General features: G+C 36.1%; 2 protein-coding genes across 3 annotated transcripts in view; one reads left to right on the top strand and one right to left on the bottom strand.

Moving 5' to 3' along the window:
* The window catches only part of LOC127453921 (thiosulfate sulfurtransferase/rhodanese-like domain-containing protein 3), a 255,581-nt gene that overhangs the window by 135,107 nt on the left and 98,828 nt on the right, over nt 1-21,646 (top strand). Inside the window, exon 5 of one of the 2 annotated variants that reach the window (XR_007899473.1) lies at nt 3,504-3,889. The exons of the other annotated variant lie outside the window; for it this stretch is intronic. The gene's annotated coding sequence lies outside the window, so the exon portion shown is untranslated. Of the gene's footprint in view, nt 1-3,503; nt 3,890-21,646 lie in introns of those variants that run through there. 2 annotated transcript variants of the gene reach the window in all.
* The window catches only part of me1 (malic enzyme 1, NADP(+)-dependent, cytosolic), a 112,027-nt gene continuing 96,157 nt past the window's right edge, over nt 5,777-21,646 (bottom strand). The window contains exons 7-14 of the mRNA XM_051720699.1: nt 18,974-19,083; nt 17,379-17,476; nt 16,417-16,530; nt 15,146-15,251; nt 12,630-12,772; nt 12,366-12,539; nt 6,273-6,371; nt 5,777-6,111 (exon numbers count right to left, since the gene is read on the bottom strand). Of these exons, the coding sequence (XP_051576659.1) occupies nt 5,944-6,111; nt 6,273-6,371; nt 12,366-12,539; nt 12,630-12,772; nt 15,146-15,251; nt 16,417-16,530; nt 17,379-17,476; nt 18,974-19,083 (1,012 nt within the window). The 3' untranslated portion in view covers nt 5,777-5,943. The remainder of the gene's footprint in view (nt 6,112-6,272; nt 6,372-12,365; nt 12,540-12,629; nt 12,773-15,145; nt 15,252-16,416; nt 16,531-17,378; nt 17,477-18,973; nt 19,084-21,646) is intronic.

Genomic DNA, 21,646 nt, shown 5'->3' with positions numbered 1-21,646 from the left:
TATAGACCCCTTTTCACACTCCGGGTTTTGGAACGCGGAGTTAAATGTTTGCAGGGTAAAACTTCGACAGCTGTGAATGGGAGACCACAGCAAATATTATTTCACTTGCCCATTTGCTCCAAGACCAAAATAAAAATCTATTATTACGTTTGAATGAATTTCCAGAAGAGGGAAAAAATAGAGAGCGGTGAATTAAGACAGTCAGATGGAAGAAGATGCAATTACAGCAGCTGTAATCAAAACCCCCTCGCAGCTGTGGTAATTCATTTTTTAAAACTAATTCCAGGGTAATATAAATAAGCATAATGTTATACATTTACACTATTTAAAAATTTGATTTTAAATAAGACGGAAACGCGTCATCACAGTCTGTGGAAAAAGGTCTGTTATTGACAGGTAAGGATGTAGCAAGCTCTTATTGCACATTATTTTAACATTCCATCCTTCTTCAACGGCTAAACAAATAGTACTAAATTAGTCTGATAACGTTGTTTACATCTGCACTGAAGTGGAAATAAAACAGACGCGTACATTATGGTAATTTCTATGCAGATTACACAAGATACTTTTTTAATCTAAAATTATATGTGCAATATAATTATATCATCCGTGCTAAAAGAAAAGGCTAAGCCTGCTTAACCAGCTAAAAAGTACGCAAAACTCCTCTAAAACCATTCAACTGACCAGCTAAGACCAGTCAACCAGTTTAGGCTTAGGTTTATTTGATTTTTTTTTTCCAGCAGGGATAATAAATGATTATCACCACATCATAAGCACAAAATGCCCTTTTTGCTATAGTTTTCTTAAAATAATAAAAATAAATAAAATAACATAATTTGGCCATTTTTAAGGAAAATTGGCTTATTCCAATTCAAGGTAAATCACTTTATATATATATATATATATATATATATATATATATATATATATATATATATATATATATATATATAAGGAAAACTATTTAATAATTCTCAAATGGCTCTTATTTGGCTTATGTTTAAAGGTGCAATATGTAATATATTTACTGTACTAAAGCATAAAATTATCATATGTTATCAGAGATTTAGGAAAAAATATTGTTGAAATATTTGCTTCTCTGAAAACAATGTTACAGCCAGTATATTCTACTTAGAAATGTCCCTTCCGGCTGGAATTTCTGTTTGGGTTTTGGCCTGTGTGATCCCGCCCACTGCCCATTTCCCAATAGTATTTCGACACCCGAGTTGAAGATTTGAAACAAGTTAGCAGGCAAACAAAGAGAGCTGCAGCCATGGAAGCCAGCAATACATCTAGCTAACATTGACAGAGTTATACAAATCTACACAAGCTGGTTTATAATTTGCAAACAATAAAAACATTGCAAATGTATACATTAGCTGATCAACTTACAGTGTAAGGTTCGTGGCTTGCTATTGTCAGTTTGTTCGTTCCTGTTGCGTGTCCTCAACCTGGCAACCCGCATGAGCTTCGAGTCTGGGGGGAGAAGGGGGTGGAGGAGACAACTCTCTCCAATATTTTGAATTTGGACTGTAGTACCCATTTTAAATGCTTGATGTCAATGTTACTTATTGCTCCTTTAATTACCTTTGTAAGACTGCATTGCATCAGGGCCGTAACCACAATATACTTTGAGGGGGACAAGTCCCCCCAAATAATCAGATATGGCCAGATTGTTGACCCCCCCCCCCCCCCCAATAATTGATATCCTTGTTGCTGTTCTGCTGCTGTCAATTATGCACCGCTGTCTAATTGTCATTAAGTTGTTGTAGATATTATATAAAGGTTTAAAAAAAGTTCAATTTTTACCATGCTCAGTAGTCTAACACCGCTCGTCAGTGTCACTTGAGATAGCCAATCAAATCGATGAAGGCGGAACTCAAGTTGAAGACGCTAAGCGGGAACCTTGTGGATTATCCGAGCACCACGCATCAGCAAGCAATTCAGGTTAAGAGTGTTAGTGTCATGTAAGATTTACTGTAAGTATCTAACTAAACATTAAATATTTGTCCACTGTTTTATGATTGAAATGTTGTACTGACCGACAGTAATTTCCAAGGGTGCAAACTATTCACCATTTGGCGAACTTCGCCATTTTGAATTGAAAATATGTCATGTACTGTATACATGATTTGGATGTCATTCATAATTGTGAAAATATTAACGGAACAGTTTTCATCATATTAGGCTTAAGACAAAGAGCGAATGTTTGTATATTGTAAAGGAATTGAAAGAATTAGGTAATCTGGCAAGCTTTTGAAGTAGCTTTTTAGAAAATTCTCTTGTCATTGAGAAAATGATCTATAAAACACAAAGCAGAGCGTTATCACCCACAGATTAGAACGAGAACATGGTGAGACCTGACTTGTGACTTCTGTTGTGCTTTTAGGTTTTGGCAAGGACAGTGTCATATTTTAATGCAAATATTATTAGGTAATAATTTAAAAATTAATTTTTTTTAAATTTTCTAAATAATTTCTTTGTCTTTAATTCAGAATTTTGTACATCATCTCCTAAGACTCTTCTTTTAAAAGAGACCATTTTTTTTTGAGTATGTCCTTGTCAGGTCTGTGCTCAAAAAAATGATCCACCAGTTAAAGTAGTTCACCTAAAAATGGAAAATGTACTTTTATTCACTCATTTACTCATACTTGCTCAACTCATTTGCTGTTACCTTTTCTTGGAACATTTACCTTTCTTTTTTTTTTTTCTTTTTTTTTTTTTTTAAATTTGTTTTAAGCAGATCTATTCCATAGAATAAAAGTTTATAGTGAGCAGGAGCTGTCTAGCTTCAAAAAGGACAAATACTATAAAGCACTATTAAAGGTTCACTATAAAGACATCATAACAGTAGTCCATACGACTATATTCCAAACTTTCTGTGGCCATACAACAGCTTAGTGTAGAATGGACTACATTTGTGGTATTTTTAGGATTTTGTTTCTTTTTTTTTTCTCTTTAGACCTTGAAGGCAGTGGTCAATATGAACTGTTTTTGTATGGAAGAGAGCAGTATTAGTATTCTTGAAGAAAATATTGTACTAGGAGGAAAAAACAATGAGGGACAACTTGAGGCCAGTAAATAATTTTGTGTATTTTCTTTTTGCTAGCCAGCTGACACAGTCATGTAATTTTACAAATTCATCTGATGAAAATAAATTCTAATTATATTTGTCTTTTCTTTGAGACAGCATAAAAAAGAAAGAAAAGATGACTGAAACAGGAAATACCAATTCCAAATTATCTTAAAGGAATATTCCGGGCTCAATACAAGTTAAGCTCAATCAACAGCATTTGTGTCATTATATGGATTACCACAAAAATAACTTTTGATTTTCCCCTCCTTTTATATACACTATATTGCCAAAAGTATTCGCTCATCTGCCTTTAGACGCATATGAACTTAAGTGACATCCCATTCTTAATCCATAGGGTTTAATATGACGTCAGCCCACCCTTTGCAGCTATAACAGCTTCAACTCTTCTGGAAAGGCTTTCCACAAGGTTTAGGAGTGTGTTTATGGGAATTTTTGACCATTCTTCCAGCAGCGCATTTGTGAGGTCAGACACTGATGTTGGACGAGAAGGCCTGGCTCGCAGTCTTCGCTCTAATTCATCCCAAAGGTGCTCTATTGGGTTGAGGTCAGGACTCTGTGCAGGCCAGTCAAGTTCTTCCACACCAAACTCGCTCATCCATGTCTTTATGGACCTTGCTTTGTGCACTGGTGCGCAGTCATGTTGGAACAGGAAGGGGCCATCCCCAAACTGTTCCCACAAAGTTGGGAGCATGGAATTGTCCAAAATCTCTTGGTATGCTGAAGCATTCAGAGTTCCTTTCACTGGAACTAAGGGGCCAAGCCCAGCTCCTGAAAAACAACCCCACACCATAATCCCCCTCCACCAAACTTCACAGTTGGCACAATGCAGTCAGACAAGTACCGTTCTCCTGGCAACCGCCAAACCCAGACTCGTCCATCAGATTGCCAGATGGAGAAGCGTGATTCGTCACTCCAGAGAACGCGTCTCCACTGCTCTAGAGTCCAGTGGAGGCGTGCTTTACACCACTGCATCCGACGCTTTGCATTGCACTTGGTGATGTATGGCTTGGATGCAGCTGCTCGGCCATGGAAACCCATTCCATGAAGCTCTCTACGCACTGTTCTTGAGCTAATCTGAAGGCCACATGAACTTTGGAGGTCTGTAGCGATTGACTCTGCAGAAAGTTGCCGACCTCTGCGCACTATGCGCCTCAGCATCTGCTGTCATTTTACGTGGCCTACCGCTTCGTGGCTGAGTTGCTGTCATTCCCAATCGCTTCCACTTTGTTATAATACCACTGACAGCTGACTGTGGAATATTTAGTAGTGAGGAAATTTCAAGACTGGACTTGTTGCACAGGTGGCATCCTATCACAGTACCACGCTGGAATTCACTGAGCTCCTGAGAGCGGCCCATTCTTTCACAAATGTTTGTAGAAGCAGTCTGCATGCCAAGGTGCTTCATTTTATACACCTGTGGCCATGGAAGTGATTGGAACACCTGAATTCAATTATTTGGATGGGTGAGCGAATACTTTTGGCAATATAGTGTATATATATATGCATATGAATGACAGGTGCAGACAGACAATTTATTTTTACTGTGTAAAAGATTTGATAAAGGTTCGTCATAGCCTTTGGTGCAACTGCCTCTTCACTGTGCTCAGCCATCATGAGATTTTGTATTTATTTCTTAAAACAAACATATCTGCAATATAGCACTTTGTTGCGACAGCTGCTATAAAACATAATTAACGTGCAAATCTCATCATTTCCCACTGTGGGAATCCTTGGGATCATACCAGTAGGCAGAGCAATCATAAGATGTTTCCCCTGACCACATTATTAAATAAATCTTACTATTTGAGAACTTTTCCAGGTGGGATTGGATCAAACAACCAAATTCTGACTTCAAATCTAAACATTGTCCAGGTATAGCAGCGGTTAATACAATTTCACTTCTAATTGCATCATACTGCTGTATAACATAGTCAGAACAGTGGCATCATATAAGCCTTTGTAAAGTATTCAGCTGGCAGCTATTATGGCTCAGAATGTCCTGGCAATGTTTTTGATGCAATCACTTCCACAGCTTCAGTCTAACTGTTCCAGGAATTGTACAAAACAATAAAAAATTGATCTGTAATCAGATGTAAATATCCAATTAATCATTAATGGGTTGTGGTGTTATAATAATGTACTTGGTGATAAGTATCAATTTCTTTCCCATCATTAAATTCTGGTGCCAGAAAATCAGTTATTAAACAGAATGAGTAATGTGGCAGGAATCAGATATGACAATTACATATTAATTGCAAAGCTTCAAGCTTAAGGTTAAATTGGCAAAAGGGAATGGCAATTAATAATGCTTTACAAAGGACTTGGATCATGACCATGATAAGAGCAAGGATGCCATTTCTAATCTGGCCTGAATCATATCCCAATCCCATTTCCACTCACTTTCTTGCCTGGTATTCCCAGTTCTGTAATAAAAAAAAAGCCTTCAATACATAAATAATCCTTTAAATAATGGGCAGGGACTTTTAAAAAACTAGTCAGATTAAGTATTTAGTCAGATTAGAAGCTTGTTTAACTCACAATTTCAAATGTTTATTATTTAAAATTCTCATCACTTGATCTACTTGTTCTCTTCATCTCACATTTTGAAATTTTTTGTTAGACAACATGTCCATAGTGTTTCCCCTGTACATTGTAATGAATGACACACCGCTTCACACATTTATGATAAATGAATTTAAACATTTTATTATGGATATTTTTGGTTTACAGCACTTTTGGTTTGCAGATAGTGATAATGTCAAGAAAACGCTCACATTTGCACATTTAAAACAAATACATTATTATACTGTGTATAAGTCTCATTCTGGTCCGTGTATATCAGGTTTTCACAGTTTGCACGACTGGACGGTCATGGCATTCTCAGGCCAGCTGTATGAGTCAACTGCAAATTCTTCATAGTCTGTGCTGTAGATGAGTGAACGAACAAAAGCCTCTTTATCATGCGGCTCCGGGTGCAGTGTTGACATTTTGTGTTTAAAGGCGTACTCCACAATCTGTCCAGATGCACATAAAATAATTAAAGCAAAACTGTAAATCTGTATCTGTAAATAATCTTTAAATAGCTACACCCTTAAATCACAATTGGTTAATGATAAAAGCAGAGTGCTTGGGAACTAGTTGTTTAAATGTCAGGTGCATACTGAGTTGTGCTCACTTTTACAGCCAGCTTGAACGAAACATCCTGAATATTGTTGAGAGGAGGATATAGCCGCCCCTCTGCAAGATCCTTCTCTGTTACCAGTTCCGCTATAGCCTGTGAGACAAAAAATAAAAAAATTAAATATGAAATAAAAAAATTGTATGATTATAATTGAAAAACACTCAATAAATACATTATTTTCCATTTATCATGTTGTTCCAAACCTATATGACTTTCTTCTGTGAAACACAAAAGAAGATATTAGGCAGTATGCTAGTCTCAGTCATCATTCATTTGCATTGCATCTCTTTTTTTCCATATAGTGGAAGTGAACAGAGACTGAGGCTGTAATTCTGCTTAAAATCTCCTTTTGTGGTCCATGGAAGCAAGTCAGTCATACAAGTTTGGAACAACTTGAGGGTTTTGAATTTTCATTTTCCCTCTGTTATGTTGTTGCTTATAGACAAGGGTAATTTAGAAAGTAACAAGCAGGTTTGTTGTGCCTGGGATCCAACTTGATCACACGTTAAGTCAGCATGTTGTTTCAAATGTTTCGGTACCCTAGGATCGGCGACATTACGGCAACTCACTTAACCCTTTAAGTTTGGGTCTGCCAAAAAACTACAGTCTTGACCAACACAAAATAGGTATTGTTTTAAAGCTTAGAAGCTCTACTTTACAATGCATGTAGGCATTATGACCAAAACCTAATAAGTGCTTTGAAATTTGCAGACAAATCAGAAGTGTTCCTTTTTAATGATCAATTAATAATTTTGCATGTAATTATTGTAATTGGTAAAAACATCAAACTGATCAAATAGCCATGAGTCATATTTTGTAGGAAAGCTCTCAAAGAGTAGTATACAACCACCCTATTTGTTTTACTCACAGACAAAAATATAGTGATTAATAGCTAAGTATATGTTTTTGTATACAAGTAACATGTAAACAGCTGTTGCTTATAAGGTGCGTTTTCGCTTATAACTTCACGAAAAATAAACAGAACATACCATTACTTAGAGGAGGAGATTCCCGTTAAAACGAGCCCAAACACAACGCAATCAGATGCATAGATTATTAGATAATCCACACAAAGCACAGTGTGCACATAATGTGCTATCTGGCTAAAAATATGTTAGATTTCCTCGATCAGATGACTTCATGACTTTGTCCAGCAACATGGAATGCTAAACCAATTGTATTAGGATTCAGATTGTTGCAACCAAAGGTGGAAGTCATCCAAATATTGTCAGAGAGGATCGGTCACTCTAATTACATGTGGACACCAGGAGATGACACAGACTCAAAGATGGCTCAAATGATACAGAATGGAACCGAATGAGATCTCGTTATTAATGCCTGCATAATTTGGAGAGGGTGCATATCTTTAGTTATTGTTGTATTTGCATATGTAATTAGTTCTTATGTACAATTATTATGTTTTATTTGTTTGGAGAGGCTTTTGGACACTTGGAGATGTTTTTTAATACTAGGATAAATTATTTGTGTAATGCTATAACTTTTGATTGCTTTGTCATTTCAATATGTTTGCATCAGCTCAATTGCATTTCCTTTGTGGTGTGACCAGATGTGCGTTGCATCAGCAGCGTGGGAGACCTGGGTTTGTATCCCACGTTGAAACCAGCAAGTAATCATATTTGCATAATTGAACAGACAGGAGACAATAAGAATAACAATAATTTACCTTTGTCTCTCCTGGGGAGTCTCGATTATTTTGTTTGGGCTTTTGTATTTTTTACAAAATGACTATAGGTCTTGCGGTTCAATAACTGCCAGAATTTCTTGCTGCTCTAATTAGTAAAAATCGAAGAAAAGCTGTGATACTTTGTTGTGCCCTCCTCAAAATAAAGGCTCTCTTTGTAAAATACAAACAGAGCTAATACCAAATACAGTAACCTTGAACTTGAATAACAACCAAATACTAAATCACAGTACCTGTGTGAAGTTGGCCCCCCACCCAATGCAAAACATCCGCAAAATAGTCTCAATCGTTTGTGCTCCGTTTGTGCTGTAAAAATTTTCGTTTGTGCTGCTTCGGTTTTTTAGATATTAAAATAATATTTATAGGTCATTCTGAGGTCACTCAGCCCCCCCCCCCCCCAACATGCTCCAAATTCACCCCAAATAGTCTCGTTTGTTTGTGCTTCGTTTGTGCTGGTTTGTGCCGGTAAAAGTTTCGTTTGTGCTGCTTCGGTTTTTTAGATATTAAAATAATATTTATAGGTCATTCTGAGGTCACTCAGCCCCCCCCACATGCTCCAAATTCACCCAGAATAGGCTCAATCGTTTGTGCTTCATTTGTGCTGGTTTGTGCCGATAAAAGTTTCGTTTGTGCTGCTTCGGATTTTTAAATATTAGACATTGAATTATAGGTGATGACGTCACCAGCCCCCACACATGCTCCAAATTCACCCAAAATAAGATCAATCGTTTGTGCTTCGTTTGTGCTTGTTTGTGCCGCTAAAAGTTTCGTTTGTGCTGCTTCGGTTTTTTAAAAATCAGACATTGAATTACAGGCGAATTATAAATGCTGATATTTATTGAATACAATACTGACAGAATAAAATAGATCAATTAATGGTCACAAAAATCAAATGTAGGTTAGTAGCAGTCTCGGTCATTCTGATTACTATATATTTGGCTACTATATTATATATTTCTAAAATAGGTCTCTCTTGTTTTGTGTGTAGTCAGTACGATTTATGATCAGTGAGCATTTCATTTAGGGTTTGTCATTTCAATCTCTTACCAAAATGTTGGATGATGATGTTTTAATACAACAACAACTTCTTATCAATGTTTTTGTAGACGCTGTGGTGTTTATTAAAAACTTTATTGGTGTTCAGACAGCAGCAGCTCAATATTCATCTGGTGTCTGTCGGACTCTTTTTCTGTCACTCATTTTCGCTCAGCTCTGGGCACGAGAACAAAAGCGCAAATCTCCTCGATGTGAACACACTTTTAGAGTCGAACTGCCGAAGACTTTCTGTCAAGACTAATCATCACATCATTTGTTCAATAAACAATTATCTTTATTTCATTCACTGGTCTATCCTGATTGAACTTTTTATTTATTTACATGGAGTATCATCTGCTACACTTCACTGACGTCACTAGGCGCAAGTGACACTTCTGTTCAAGATGCTCTTGTGCAAATTAGTGTAGAGTTAGTAGAGAAAAAGTCGATATAAATAAAATTTCTGGCCAATGTAAGTACAATGTTTTAACACTGTCAGTTACAATATTATTTGTTAACTTCAAGAATAATGGTACAACATTCAAGAGAGCTAAGATAGTCAATGTTTATTGAACAGAAAACTCATTGCTAATGCTAATATATGCTAATTACAGTTGCACATGTGACCCATGTTAGTTTTTTGAATACATTATGAATCTAGGGGTCAACATTACCATATTGGTCCTAATATAAGATATATTATCCTTATATATTATTACTATATTATATTATCCTTATATTCGGACCAATACAGTAATACATGAAAACAAGTTTATACTGAACATGACATTTTTTGAGTCAGGATTATTTAAGTGGGTAATTATGTTTTGCTTATGCCAGATGCCCAAGAAACCAGCAGTCGACAGAGATTCCATTTTCACTGTCCTGTGTTCATCTAAAGAGGCCATAGTCCAAAATGGCAACATAGCTACTCCTAATCTGAGCATCTGGACAGAGCTTAGTAAGCAGCTAGAAAACAAGATCACTGCAAAGGCTCTATACACTTTTGTTAAATTAAATAGACACAACATCTGGACTGCTTTAGGGTTTACTCATGAATGTGATCATGAAACAAATGGCAGTAGTGATGACACAGGGTCCCTTTCACCCAGACCAAAAGATTGCTGGACTTTTGATCTTGAAGTTCCATTTCAGAAATGGATTGAATTCATGCCTGAAACGGTTAAATACAACAACAAGTTCTCTAAAACACAAAAAAGGGAATACACAATTTTAAGCCTGGCATCTGGACACATGTGATAACTCATCACATGTTTTTAAGTTTAAGTTTTTAAAGGTCCATTATTTGTGTTAATTGATGTTCGATAGTACACAGTAATTAAATTTCAAAAGTAAAATAATTTTGGCTTCATTCTTAATTCATTGAGTCACGAGTTTCCACATACATACATATATATATATATATAGTACTAGTCAAAAGTTTGAAAACATTAAGATTTTTTAATGTTTCTGAAAGAAGTCTCTTTTGCTCACCAAGGCTGCATTTATTGGATCAAAAATACAGTAAAACAGTAATATTGTGATATATTATTCCAATGTAAAACAGTTGTTTTCTATCTGAACATATAGTAAACTGTAATTTATTCCTGTGATCAAAGATGAATTTTCAGCATCATTACTTCAGTCTTTAGTGTCACACGATCCTTCAGAAATCATTCTAATATGTTGATTTGCTGCTCAAGAAAAATTCATTATTATTATCAGTTGAAAACAGTTGTGCTGCTTTTTTTTTTTTTCTTTTTCGTGGAAACCATGATACACAACCAAACAAAGGTTTGGGGTAAGTGATTTATATATATATATATATATATATATATATATATATATATATATATATATATATATATATATATATATAGTACATTATGTATTATTTTATTTTATTATAATACATAGACAATTCAATGTCTAATATTTAAAAATCTGAAGCAGCACAAACGAAGCACAAACAAACGAGACTGTTTGGGGTGAATTTGGAGCATGTGGGGGGGCTGGTGACGTCATCGCCTGTAATTCAATGTCTAATATTTAAAAATCCGAAGCAGCACAAACGAAACTTTTATCGGCACAAACCAGCACAAACGAAGCACAAACAAACGAGACTATTTGGGGTGAATTTGGAGCATGCGGGGGGGCTGAGTGACCTCAGAATGACCTATAAATATTATTTTAATATCTAAAAAAACCGAAGCAGCACAAACGAAATTTTTTACAGCACAAACCAGCACAATCAATTGAGACTATTTTGCCGACGTTTTGCATTGGGTGGGGGGCCAACTTCACGCAGGTAATCATAGTGTCACTTTCCAATTTAACTGATTAGAACAACAAAATTCTCCAGCAACACCAACAGTAGCTGCTTATTATTCTGGTCACATATTTCATTGGCTTCATTTACATTCATTTGCTGTCTCTCCCTCTATTTCTCTCAGTTGGTTTCTTATGGGTAGTGTTTAGCTATTTCAGGTCATATTGGGCTGCCGCAGTCAGTGATTTTAGACTTTCCTGAATGCTCAGAGACTTGATGGTGCTTTTTAATTCTGTACACTAAAGCATCACAGATGCTTTAGATCCACAAAAGCTCAACCAGAACCGTTCGTGGGCCTCAAATTTAAGATAAACAAAATATTTAAAAAAACACAAAAAAGACCAGTTGCACCTGTCCTCTGATTTGACAGTCAAAAATCGAACCAAGACTCATAATGTATTAAAGTACACAAAATCATAGTATGATACCAGCGGGGACTGAGAAATGAAGTATTCCTCCCCTGCTATTTAATGCTGTTTGAAGTTCTCCAACATCCATGCTCCCAGACTGCAGGAGAAAGTGATCTAACTCATTCCCACTCCGGGTGAGAGCTGCTCTAAGGATATAAAAAGCTTGAGTGGCACATGCTAATATCTCTTTACGTTTGTCCATGTGTGGCCTTGGCTCCCCTTTTTCACCACAACAGTACAGTGTTTCATTGAGATTCAAACTGACTCTCTTGTTCACTCTGTCTGATGCAACCAACACCAGTACCTGACTGAAACCCTGTCTGGCTGATCTTTGGTAAAGCATGGAGGACAGCTTGCTAGATAAATTCAGCAGAATATGAGATGATAGTGACACTGCACACAGTGATAAATGGGAAAGAGTTGGGAGTTATTTGTATATTGTAAAGGGATTTTATATTAAATATGCATAGCATGTAATAGAAAAAGAGGGAGCAAATGATGAAGACAATAGACCAAATAAAAATAGAGCAATATAGACTGAGTGGAAAACATTGGGAGCTAAACAGGTCAGTCAGAAAAAGATTTGGGTAGAGAAAGATAGAATCAATCACCTCAGCTGTAACAAGGAAAATGTCCTCTGTGATATGTCTCATTGCACAAGCGGTGACCCCCAGCCCCACTCCAGGGAACACATAGGCATTGTTGCCCTGGCCAGGGTAGAACTTCCGCCCATCAGAAAGTGTTACCGGATCAAAGGGACTCCCGCTGGCAAATATACCCCTTCCCTGCAATACAAAACACCAAAACAGAAAATTAAAAAAATGAATCTTTCACTCTAACATCCACACACACACATGTAGCACCTCTAAAAGTACCTCTGTGAGTGTGTAACACTGCTCTGCAGTACACTCTGCCTTGCTGGTAGGGTTGCTAAGAGCGAAGATGATCGGTCTTTCATTGAAGGAGGCCATCGACTTGATTATCTCCTCGGTGAAAGCACCAGCAATGGCTGCCACCCCTGAGCAAGTAAAGAGAGGACAGAAATCTCTTAGGGACCAAGTCTCTAGTCCCTTGGGGATGGCTGTAATTTGCTTGTGGTACAACAGCACCATGAACAACTTTCTACACAAGAAAAACACATTAATACAACCACCTTAAACAGACAACTATTAGGGTTCCCACTCTTTTTGACCAATGAATTTCCATGTCTTCTCATGACTTATACAAAGATAAACACAAAGATATTTTGAAGGATGTATTTTGAAGGATGTATGAAGTGTTTTTGTCCATACAAAGTCAATGGGGTCCAAAACTTTCAAGCTCCAAAAAGAACAAATGGACAAAGAAGCGATATGTTTGGTTTTAGGTAAGAAACAGACCAATGGAGTGGTCAGTCAGTCGGTGGTGTAGTGGACTAAAGCACTGAACTGGTAAGCAAAAGGTTGTTGGTTCAATCCCCACAGCCACCACCATTGTGTCCTTGAGCAAGACACTTAACTCCAGGTTGCTCCAGGGGGATTGTCCCTGTAATAAGGGCACTGTAATTCACTTTGGATAAAAGTGTCTGCCAAATGCATAAATGTAAATGTAAGAAACAGACCAAAATGTAAGTCTTTATTCACTAAAAATCTTGATGCATGTGCAGAGCACTGTACAGAAACAGTGTTGTCAAGCTTGTGGTTTTTATGGCCAAAGTCTATTCACACCGAGACCGAAGCAAATAAAATGACAAACAATTTCACCCCTGTCTATTTAGCTGAGTTAAGGCAATTATTTACCTAATTTGGCATAATTGTTTTATTATGTTCTTTTCATGTTTTTGATGCATTTTGAGTGATACAGAATGTGTTTTTTTGTGCGAGTGAGATGAGTAAAGTGCGCTTCAGTCTTCAGATTAATGCATGCATTTTGCTACGAGTTTAACGAAAATATAACCAAGCTTCTCCTGGATAATGCCTGGATAACACAAGGTGCAGTGATATTAATACACATGGAATAATGTACATTAATAAAACAGGTATAGCATAAAATAGTATGCATAACATAAAAATCAAATAAAAGACACTTAAAGGTAATAAATTAAAGGTAATAAAGGTATTTTCATTATTTAATTATTTAATATTTTTATTGAATTCAGGGTTTCCTGCACATGGTGAGAAAAAAAGCACTGTTACAGGAATACTTGTGTGTTATTTTATCCTTGCAATAAAAATAGAAGTGGCATTTGGCAATTTGTTTGTTTACACTTGTAGTAAACTATTGCATGTAAAGAGTCTTTTTATGTTATTTTTTACTAAATCTTAATCCAGACTAATTGCTGAAACTCACTGCTATTTTTTTTACTGCATACTTGCATTAAATTCAGAATGTTTGTGCATGAGATGAGTAAAAGAGAACAGCACCTGTGTTTGCCAGTAGATTAGTGCCAACGCGCTGGAATGTGCAGCAGGAGTGACATATGTTCATATGCTCATATGTCATTGGTCAGAGTTTTCATCGCTGTCCGCAAAAACAAAACAAAAAAATCTGACTGCTCTTTGAAAAAAAAACAAAACAAAAAGACTTCGGATTGTCGGCTGGCTACTTGTTGGATCATTTGTGAATAGCGCCATGGGAATCCATTGTTCCTTTTCAAAAGCTCGTTCAGAACGAACAATTGCATCGAAAATTCAGTCTTGGTGGAATAGGCCTTTATGTATAATGAAACTGGCATTGAGTACCCCGGCAACTGCATGCAGCTTCAAAGAATCTCCATCTTGAAGCCTGCACTGTATTCCAGTTGGGTCGGATGTCAAGATTTATAGTGAATAAGGACTTAAATTTTGGTCTGTTTTTTTTTTTTTTTTTTTTTTGCCCAAATTGATCGTATAGCTTCAGAAGACATGGATTAAACCACTCGAGTTTAAGGATTTTTTTTATGCTGTCTTTATGTCCTTTTTGGAGCTTGTAGTTTTGGACCCCATTGACTTACATTGTATGGACAAAAACACCTCATACATTCTTCAAAATATCTTTGTTTGTGATCTGCAGAAGAAAGAAAGTCATATGAGTTTGGGACTGCATAAAGATGAGTAAAAGTGAATTTCCATTTTTGGGTGACCTATCCCTTTAACTTTTGTTATTTTCTTCTAAACACTCTTTTCTTAATCTTTAACTCTTTATTTATTTTGTGTATGTGTGTGTGTGTGTGTGTGTGTGTGTGTGTGTGTGTGTATATATATATATATATATATATATATATATATATATATATATATATATATATATAGCTTATATTCTTACATATACAGCTTACATATTTCTTCCTTCTTATATATAAGAAATGCACGTCATGGGGGGTATACCACTGTGTATGTTTGAATCTTGAATCTATAAATATTAATATAAATACCAATTATAGCAGTAGGTTTCAGTTCCTTCACAACATCCTCAAGCTTCTTCATTTGTGCATGCTCATGTGCAAACCTCTCTTTCTCATGGGTGAGGTAGTCCCGACCCTGATTGGGAGACCAAGAAGAGGAGAGAACATAATCCATTAAAATGACATTAGGATCAACTGGTTAAAGTAATTGCAAAAATAGCAATGAAAAGCAAGGCTACAGCAGTTCTGAGAAAAGGTCTAGCAAATGGCACTTGGTATAATATTTTATTATCAAAACTCAAGTAATGAATCTCAAACTTTTTTTTGTCCAAGGCATTTTCCAAGAATAAAATACAAATAGTGTCCCATTATTTCTTTAAAAGCAATAAAGGCACAAATTCCATGTTCTTCTGGCTAAGAACTATTAGATAAACTATTATCTAAAAAAAAATCAACAGATAAAAAGCTCATTTTTAAACACATCAAATGTCTGTATCTCATATGAAATAAATGTAAAACATATAAGAACATATGTTTAATTGGACCTCCTGAGTTGGACAAACAACATTTTAAGGTTAAGCACCTCACTGATACTTTGCTGAAAAAGGACAAATATGTGACTTCATTTTTTGAGAGCTTCAAGCCCTATTTTGTACACTATTCATGTAAAGTGCCCCAAATACTTTTTTGGGGCCATTGTATTTTTGGTTATTTTATGCTCATGGCAAGTAATCCGGACAGTGATAGTCCAACGGTTCAGGATCTGAGCTGTTAACTAAACTGTTGAGGATTTATCCCCAGGCAGCAGAGGAGTGGAAAGGAGCAAAACATGGGAAAGTTGCTGAGATCACAGGTCTCCTCGATCACCATTCTTCCCAAGAGCAGAGATTTTTGTCAAAAGGTGTTTCGGGGAGGTGGATTGTAATGGGTGTAACAGAAGTCACCTGGGTGAAATTGTCTGCCAAAAAGCTCATTATCAAATGACCTCTTTGACCTCAGTGTCTTAATTATTTTAACACTGCCAAATCTTCATGCATTTTCTGTTCAATTCTGCTGAAATTTCTATAGTATTTTTTCTCTGTAAAGGTTCTGATTAGCCAACAGTATCATCTTATCCTAATAAACCATTACCCGTTTTGAAGATCTTGCCCATTTTATCAACATTTCTTATGAAGATATAATATTAATGTCACTTTTAAATCATATGACTGATTGAGAGAGGTATAAATACCAATACAAACCTCACCAGGTTTGCTTGAATGTCAACACTGCCTATGGCATGTCATTACTGATGACCTCACCTTAACAATAAGTCCTTTAGAGTCCACCATCCAGATCTTTTTCAGACACTGCTCTCGAGGAAGCCCCTCCTTCTCCATCGCCATGACAATGAGCTCAGCTATACCCATTGCGGCCTGAAAACATGAAAATGCAGTTAAGTTGATACATTTACGTTTCACAGATACAACTAAACACATCAAAACGGAGCAAGTCTGCGATGATAGACAAGATGAAACATGTCAATTTGGATGTGTTCATTGGGACATTCAGGTAATCATTCATTTGAATTTGGAATTTGGAATTAGTTTATATAATGTGGTTGATTAAACACAGCACAGCAGTGTTGATTAAAAAAATAAATATAGAATGGAAAATTGATGTGCTGGTCTGTTGTCAGAGCAATTGTACATTCAGTATGGGTTATCAACCATAATAATACTGGGACACAATTTTAAAAGCTGATACAGTGAGGTCCAAAAGTCTGAGACTACATGTAAAATTCTTCTATTTTGCATTTTTCTTATTCAATACAAAATCTTTCACTAGAAATTACATTATCAGAATAACAATTTGAGTGCACTTTACGCATTCGATCTGGAATGGACTCCACAAAATTGTGCAAAACATGATGTCTGTTTTTTTTTTGTTGTTTTTTTTTAAGTTAGACCCATTTTATCCTAGCATGATTTAAGGATGCTACAAAGATCATGTTCCCATGCTTCAATTGAAGCATGGAAATATTACATTTTGAGTTACCATGATCAATGTCTCCCATTTGCTTAAATTTGATTAGTGACCTTAATATTGTGGAGAAGCTTAAATAGTTCCTTGTCATTTTACATCATACTTTTTCTATGTTTTACATCTTCCAAAATCCTCAAACTTTGTTTATTTTGAGGTTTACATGAAAAAAACAACCCAGATTTTCAATGTGGTTTCAGATTTTGGACCCCACAGTAAAAAGTCTGGGTGACACACGCACCTCGCCTGCACCCTGAAACACAATGGTATGGTTTGACATATTGCTTTTGGTAATGCGAAGGGCAGTCAGCAGTCCAGCCACAGCCACCGCAGCAGTACCTAGGGGACAGGCAACACAATTACATTTCATTCAGGACTTCACATGTTCATCTGGTCTCTGAATAAAGATTTTTTTAAAAAGAGGAGCACTATCCACAAAAGGAGGAGCTCAACATTTATGTTTCCCCTCCCGAACCTCAATAATTGATGAAATAATAAAAAATAAAATAGTTAAACCAAAAATGCTAATTTTGCTATCATTTACTCATCCTCAAGTTGTTCCAAACCTGTTTGAATTCTGCCTAAGACCTCTTTTTGTGTTCCACGGAAGATAGAAAGTCATACAGGTTTGAAATGACTAAATGAGGGTAACCAAGAATTGAACCATTTAAATGAGTTGATATGGAGGAGGGTTGCTGGAGGACTATATACTTGTATATCCCTAGCGCTGTGAATGATGAGATTAAATGAAAATGCTTCAACCAAACTTTTGATTGAATTTCCATTTCAAACAAAGCAATTGTGTTGAGGCTGATTTGCATGCATCTGCAATGATGGTGTAAAATGAAGACAAAGAGACAGAGATGGTGGATGGTAGAGGAGAAAATTAGCCAAAAAATTCAGTCATAAATGCAAGTGGGATTTTAGCGACTCAAGGAAGGAAAATCAGAGTGAGACATGAGGTTTAAAGTGGTCACTTAAAATCACAGATTTCTCAATAAGGTGTAATAGGTGTGGCATGGGAATGCTTTTCACATAAAAGACCTAATAGCTGCACTGCAGATGTGGTGTGACTGAAGGCGTCATTTGGGGAATCTGCTTAAAGGGATAGTTCACCCAAAAACTTCAACAACCCTCTGATTATTCCAAACCCATATGAGTTTCTTCCGTGGAACACAAAAGGAGATGTAAGGCAGAATATTTACCTCAGTCTCCATTCTTGATCAATTAAAAACAAAAAACAAAAGAGTCCTTCAAGAAAGATTCTTCAAAATCTCTCCTCTTGTGTCATAAAGTTGTTCGGGTTTCAAACAACATAACGGTGAGAAAATGATAATAGAATTTCCCTTTTTTAGGTTAACTTTAACTTTATGACTCTTTTATATTGATTTAAATCATAACTTGAATTAATATATTGTACAGTATGTGTTTTTTGTGCTTTCATAATTTGTGTTTAAAAGAGATTGGAAGATTGAGGTGTGTGTGTGTGTGTGTGCGGGCAGGTTTAAGTGGTTTACGAGGACTTTTTTTATGTTACAAACTGGTAAATACAAAGGTATTATGCTATAAATGTAGTTTATGAGGACATTTCTAGTGTCCCCATAATTTAAATCGCTTAAAAAAAACATACTAAATGATGTTTTATTGAAAATTTAAAAATACAGAACGTTTTTTGTGAGGGTTAGGTTTAGGGGTAGGGTTGGGGTTAGGGGATAGAATCTATAGTTCGTATAGTATAAAAATTATTATGTCTATGGAGAGTCCTCATAATGATAGCTGCACCAACATGTGTGTGTGTGTGTGTGTGTGTGTGTGTGTGTGTGTGTGATCTCATACCTTGGATATCGTCATTGAACGTGAGGTACTTATTCCGATATTTGCTCAAAAGACGAAAGGCATTGATGTTGGCAAAGTCCTCAAACTGGATAAGGCAGTTCATCCCATACCTGTTCATAACAGAGAAACATCCATATAGTTTTATATAAGAACCATATGTAAAACAACTACTATATAACATAAATATATAACTAATTTTAATTGCCAAAAACATAACATTTACCTTTGTACAACATTTTCCATTCAACCATGTTTCCGCATGATTTTCCCTTACCATTAAAAATTCTGTCTAAAAATGTAACCAACCCCTCACCAAATGTTGCCACTCATGTCAACATATACAGAGGCTATCTCACTCCACTCAACTTCAGCCTGCAGAGGGGGCCATTTAACTGCTCCTCAAGCTCATGACGTGGGGTGGTACTGGGTGTTTAATCCTGAAGGGCTTTTTTTCTCTTCTCTGTGTAGCCTGCGACTGTTTTTGTTGATTCCAAGTGGTTTCCAAAGCCAAGCACTAATCTCCATAGTCAGAAAGGCAAATGCAAAGCCCTGTATGATCAATTAGCCAATTATGTGGTAGCCCTGTGGCTTTTAATTGTCTCACAGAGAGAAAAACAAAAGAAAAACAAATTAACTATTCAAAATCAACAATCAGCTTAATCAACTGCATGTCCACAATTTTGTCTCTCTTCAGTATAACAACCTCAAGTAAACAGGAAACGTAGAATTGACCACAGCAGTAATTTTAGGGTTTTCTGGTAGTCCCCCTGCAATAGATGCAGTCAGCAGGGAAGTATACTGTAATTACAAAAATGGCACAGACCAACAGCTGATTCTCCTATGGAGAGGAGAGGGCAAAGAACCCCATCAGTTTCGAAAGCCATCAAAGTCAGCAGCAGGGCAAAATATAAGTCCATTTCATGCTTTTAAGAGCCCTCCAAAAAAATCAGGTACTGGTAAAACATCCAATATAATATAATGAAATATTTGCTAATTATTTTATCAATTTTCCAATCGTTTTCATCAGAATATAAAGCTACCTTTAAATGGTTGCCAATGGAGAACTGAAATATATATATATATATATATATATATATATATATATATATATATATATATATATATATATATATATATAGTGTGTTGAAGTAAATAAAGGAGAAAAGATTGAGTACTTTCTACACTGAATAAGTTCAAGAACTTGAACATATTAAGTCAATTCTACATTCAAACATGTACAGATTAATGCTCTAGCTTATACAAAATAAACATTATTTATGATTGTGTTATTTTTACGTTTCATCATGTATTAATCCTAAAGTAGAAAAGTTTAGCATATTATTTGCTAATTTGAGTAAATTTCACTGGTAAATAAAACAAGCATATTTTACTTAACTTTTCGAAGATGGTGTTCCCAGCATGCACTGGTCTTGAATAGTTAATGAGCTTGCATGGTTTAACTGTTTGCAAGTTTATTGACACCGTTTTTATTGTTAATTTTGTTTTTGCGTTTGGTAACTTCTTTTTCTGTGTAGTCTTGAGTTCATTTTCTACTCAAAATAACTGTTAATGATCAAAATAATTAGCTGTTGATTGTCACTGCATAGTGTTTTGTGCATTAAGTGTTGAGGTCTGAGCAGCTCTGAATCTTGTCTCTATTGCTAGAAATGCAGAGTGATGTTGTCTAATAGACTACATAGCATGCAAAAGTTTTCCTGTGGCAGGCTTCCGTATTTCATGAGGTACATTATTAAACAGTTCAATTTACTCACACACTTTAATCAATATTATGTCATAAAGTTAAGTAGATTTTACTTAGTTTTATACCATTAAGATTTACTTAGAAACACTGTGCAACAACTTGTGAAATGAAAATTAAGTAAATCCTACTAGTCATTTTTTTCAGTGCATGCATTTTGGTTCAAGTTGGTGTAGTTACGACATCTACAATCAGGGGTTAACTGGCCCTGTGCTTACCAGCCAAACCTTGACCCTAGGAAAAACCATTGATGTTTCAATGTTTCCAGAGACTTTGCAGCACTGCAACAAGGTTAACTGAGTTCAGACTATCGGCCAAGGATTTCTGCAGGTTTTCATGAAACCTCTGCCCTGAGACCCAGCTCAGATCTGTCTCTATAATTAAACGCAGTCTAAACTCCAACATCTCTGCAGGGTGAGGCAGGAAAGGAGGCAAGAGAGAAGTATGACAGAATAATCGCCCATGGATTTGGAGGAGAACTTGGCAGATATATATAGGAGGCAGAGAAAGTGAGTCATAATCCCAGCTTGCTCTGTCTTTTGCAGTGTATCATCTGAGCACGAAGATGAATGAGATCTTAACCTCCTGATCTGGCACATCAGTGACTGTGAACGAACATGAAGATTATCATAACAACAAGAAACATCTCTGTTAACTTAATACTCTTTTAAAGAGAGGGGATGGAGAGTTGCACTACATGGCTCTCTTGGGCGTGTTTATTTGTGTGCATGTGTGTTAGTGAGAGAGAGATAGAGAGACAGAGAAATGGAAAAACAGAGAGAGAGAGAGAGAGAGAGAGAGAGAGAGAGAGAGATGCCTAGCAAAACAAAGCACCCATTGGTCCATTGTGTCCTGGATTCCCATTCTCACCAAAGCTTGTTGTCTTTCTCTGGCACCTAATTCAATGAGCTCTA

This window comes from Myxocyprinus asiaticus, chromosome 16 (genome assembly GCF_019703515.2).
Source record: "Myxocyprinus asiaticus isolate MX2 ecotype Aquarium Trade chromosome 16, UBuf_Myxa_2, whole genome shotgun sequence".
Lineage (NCBI taxonomy): Eukaryota > Metazoa > Chordata > Actinopteri > Cypriniformes > Catostomidae > Myxocyprinus > Myxocyprinus asiaticus.
The sequence above is the reverse complement of the archived record's forward strand: the minus strand, read 5'-3'. Positions and strand labels throughout refer to the sequence as shown.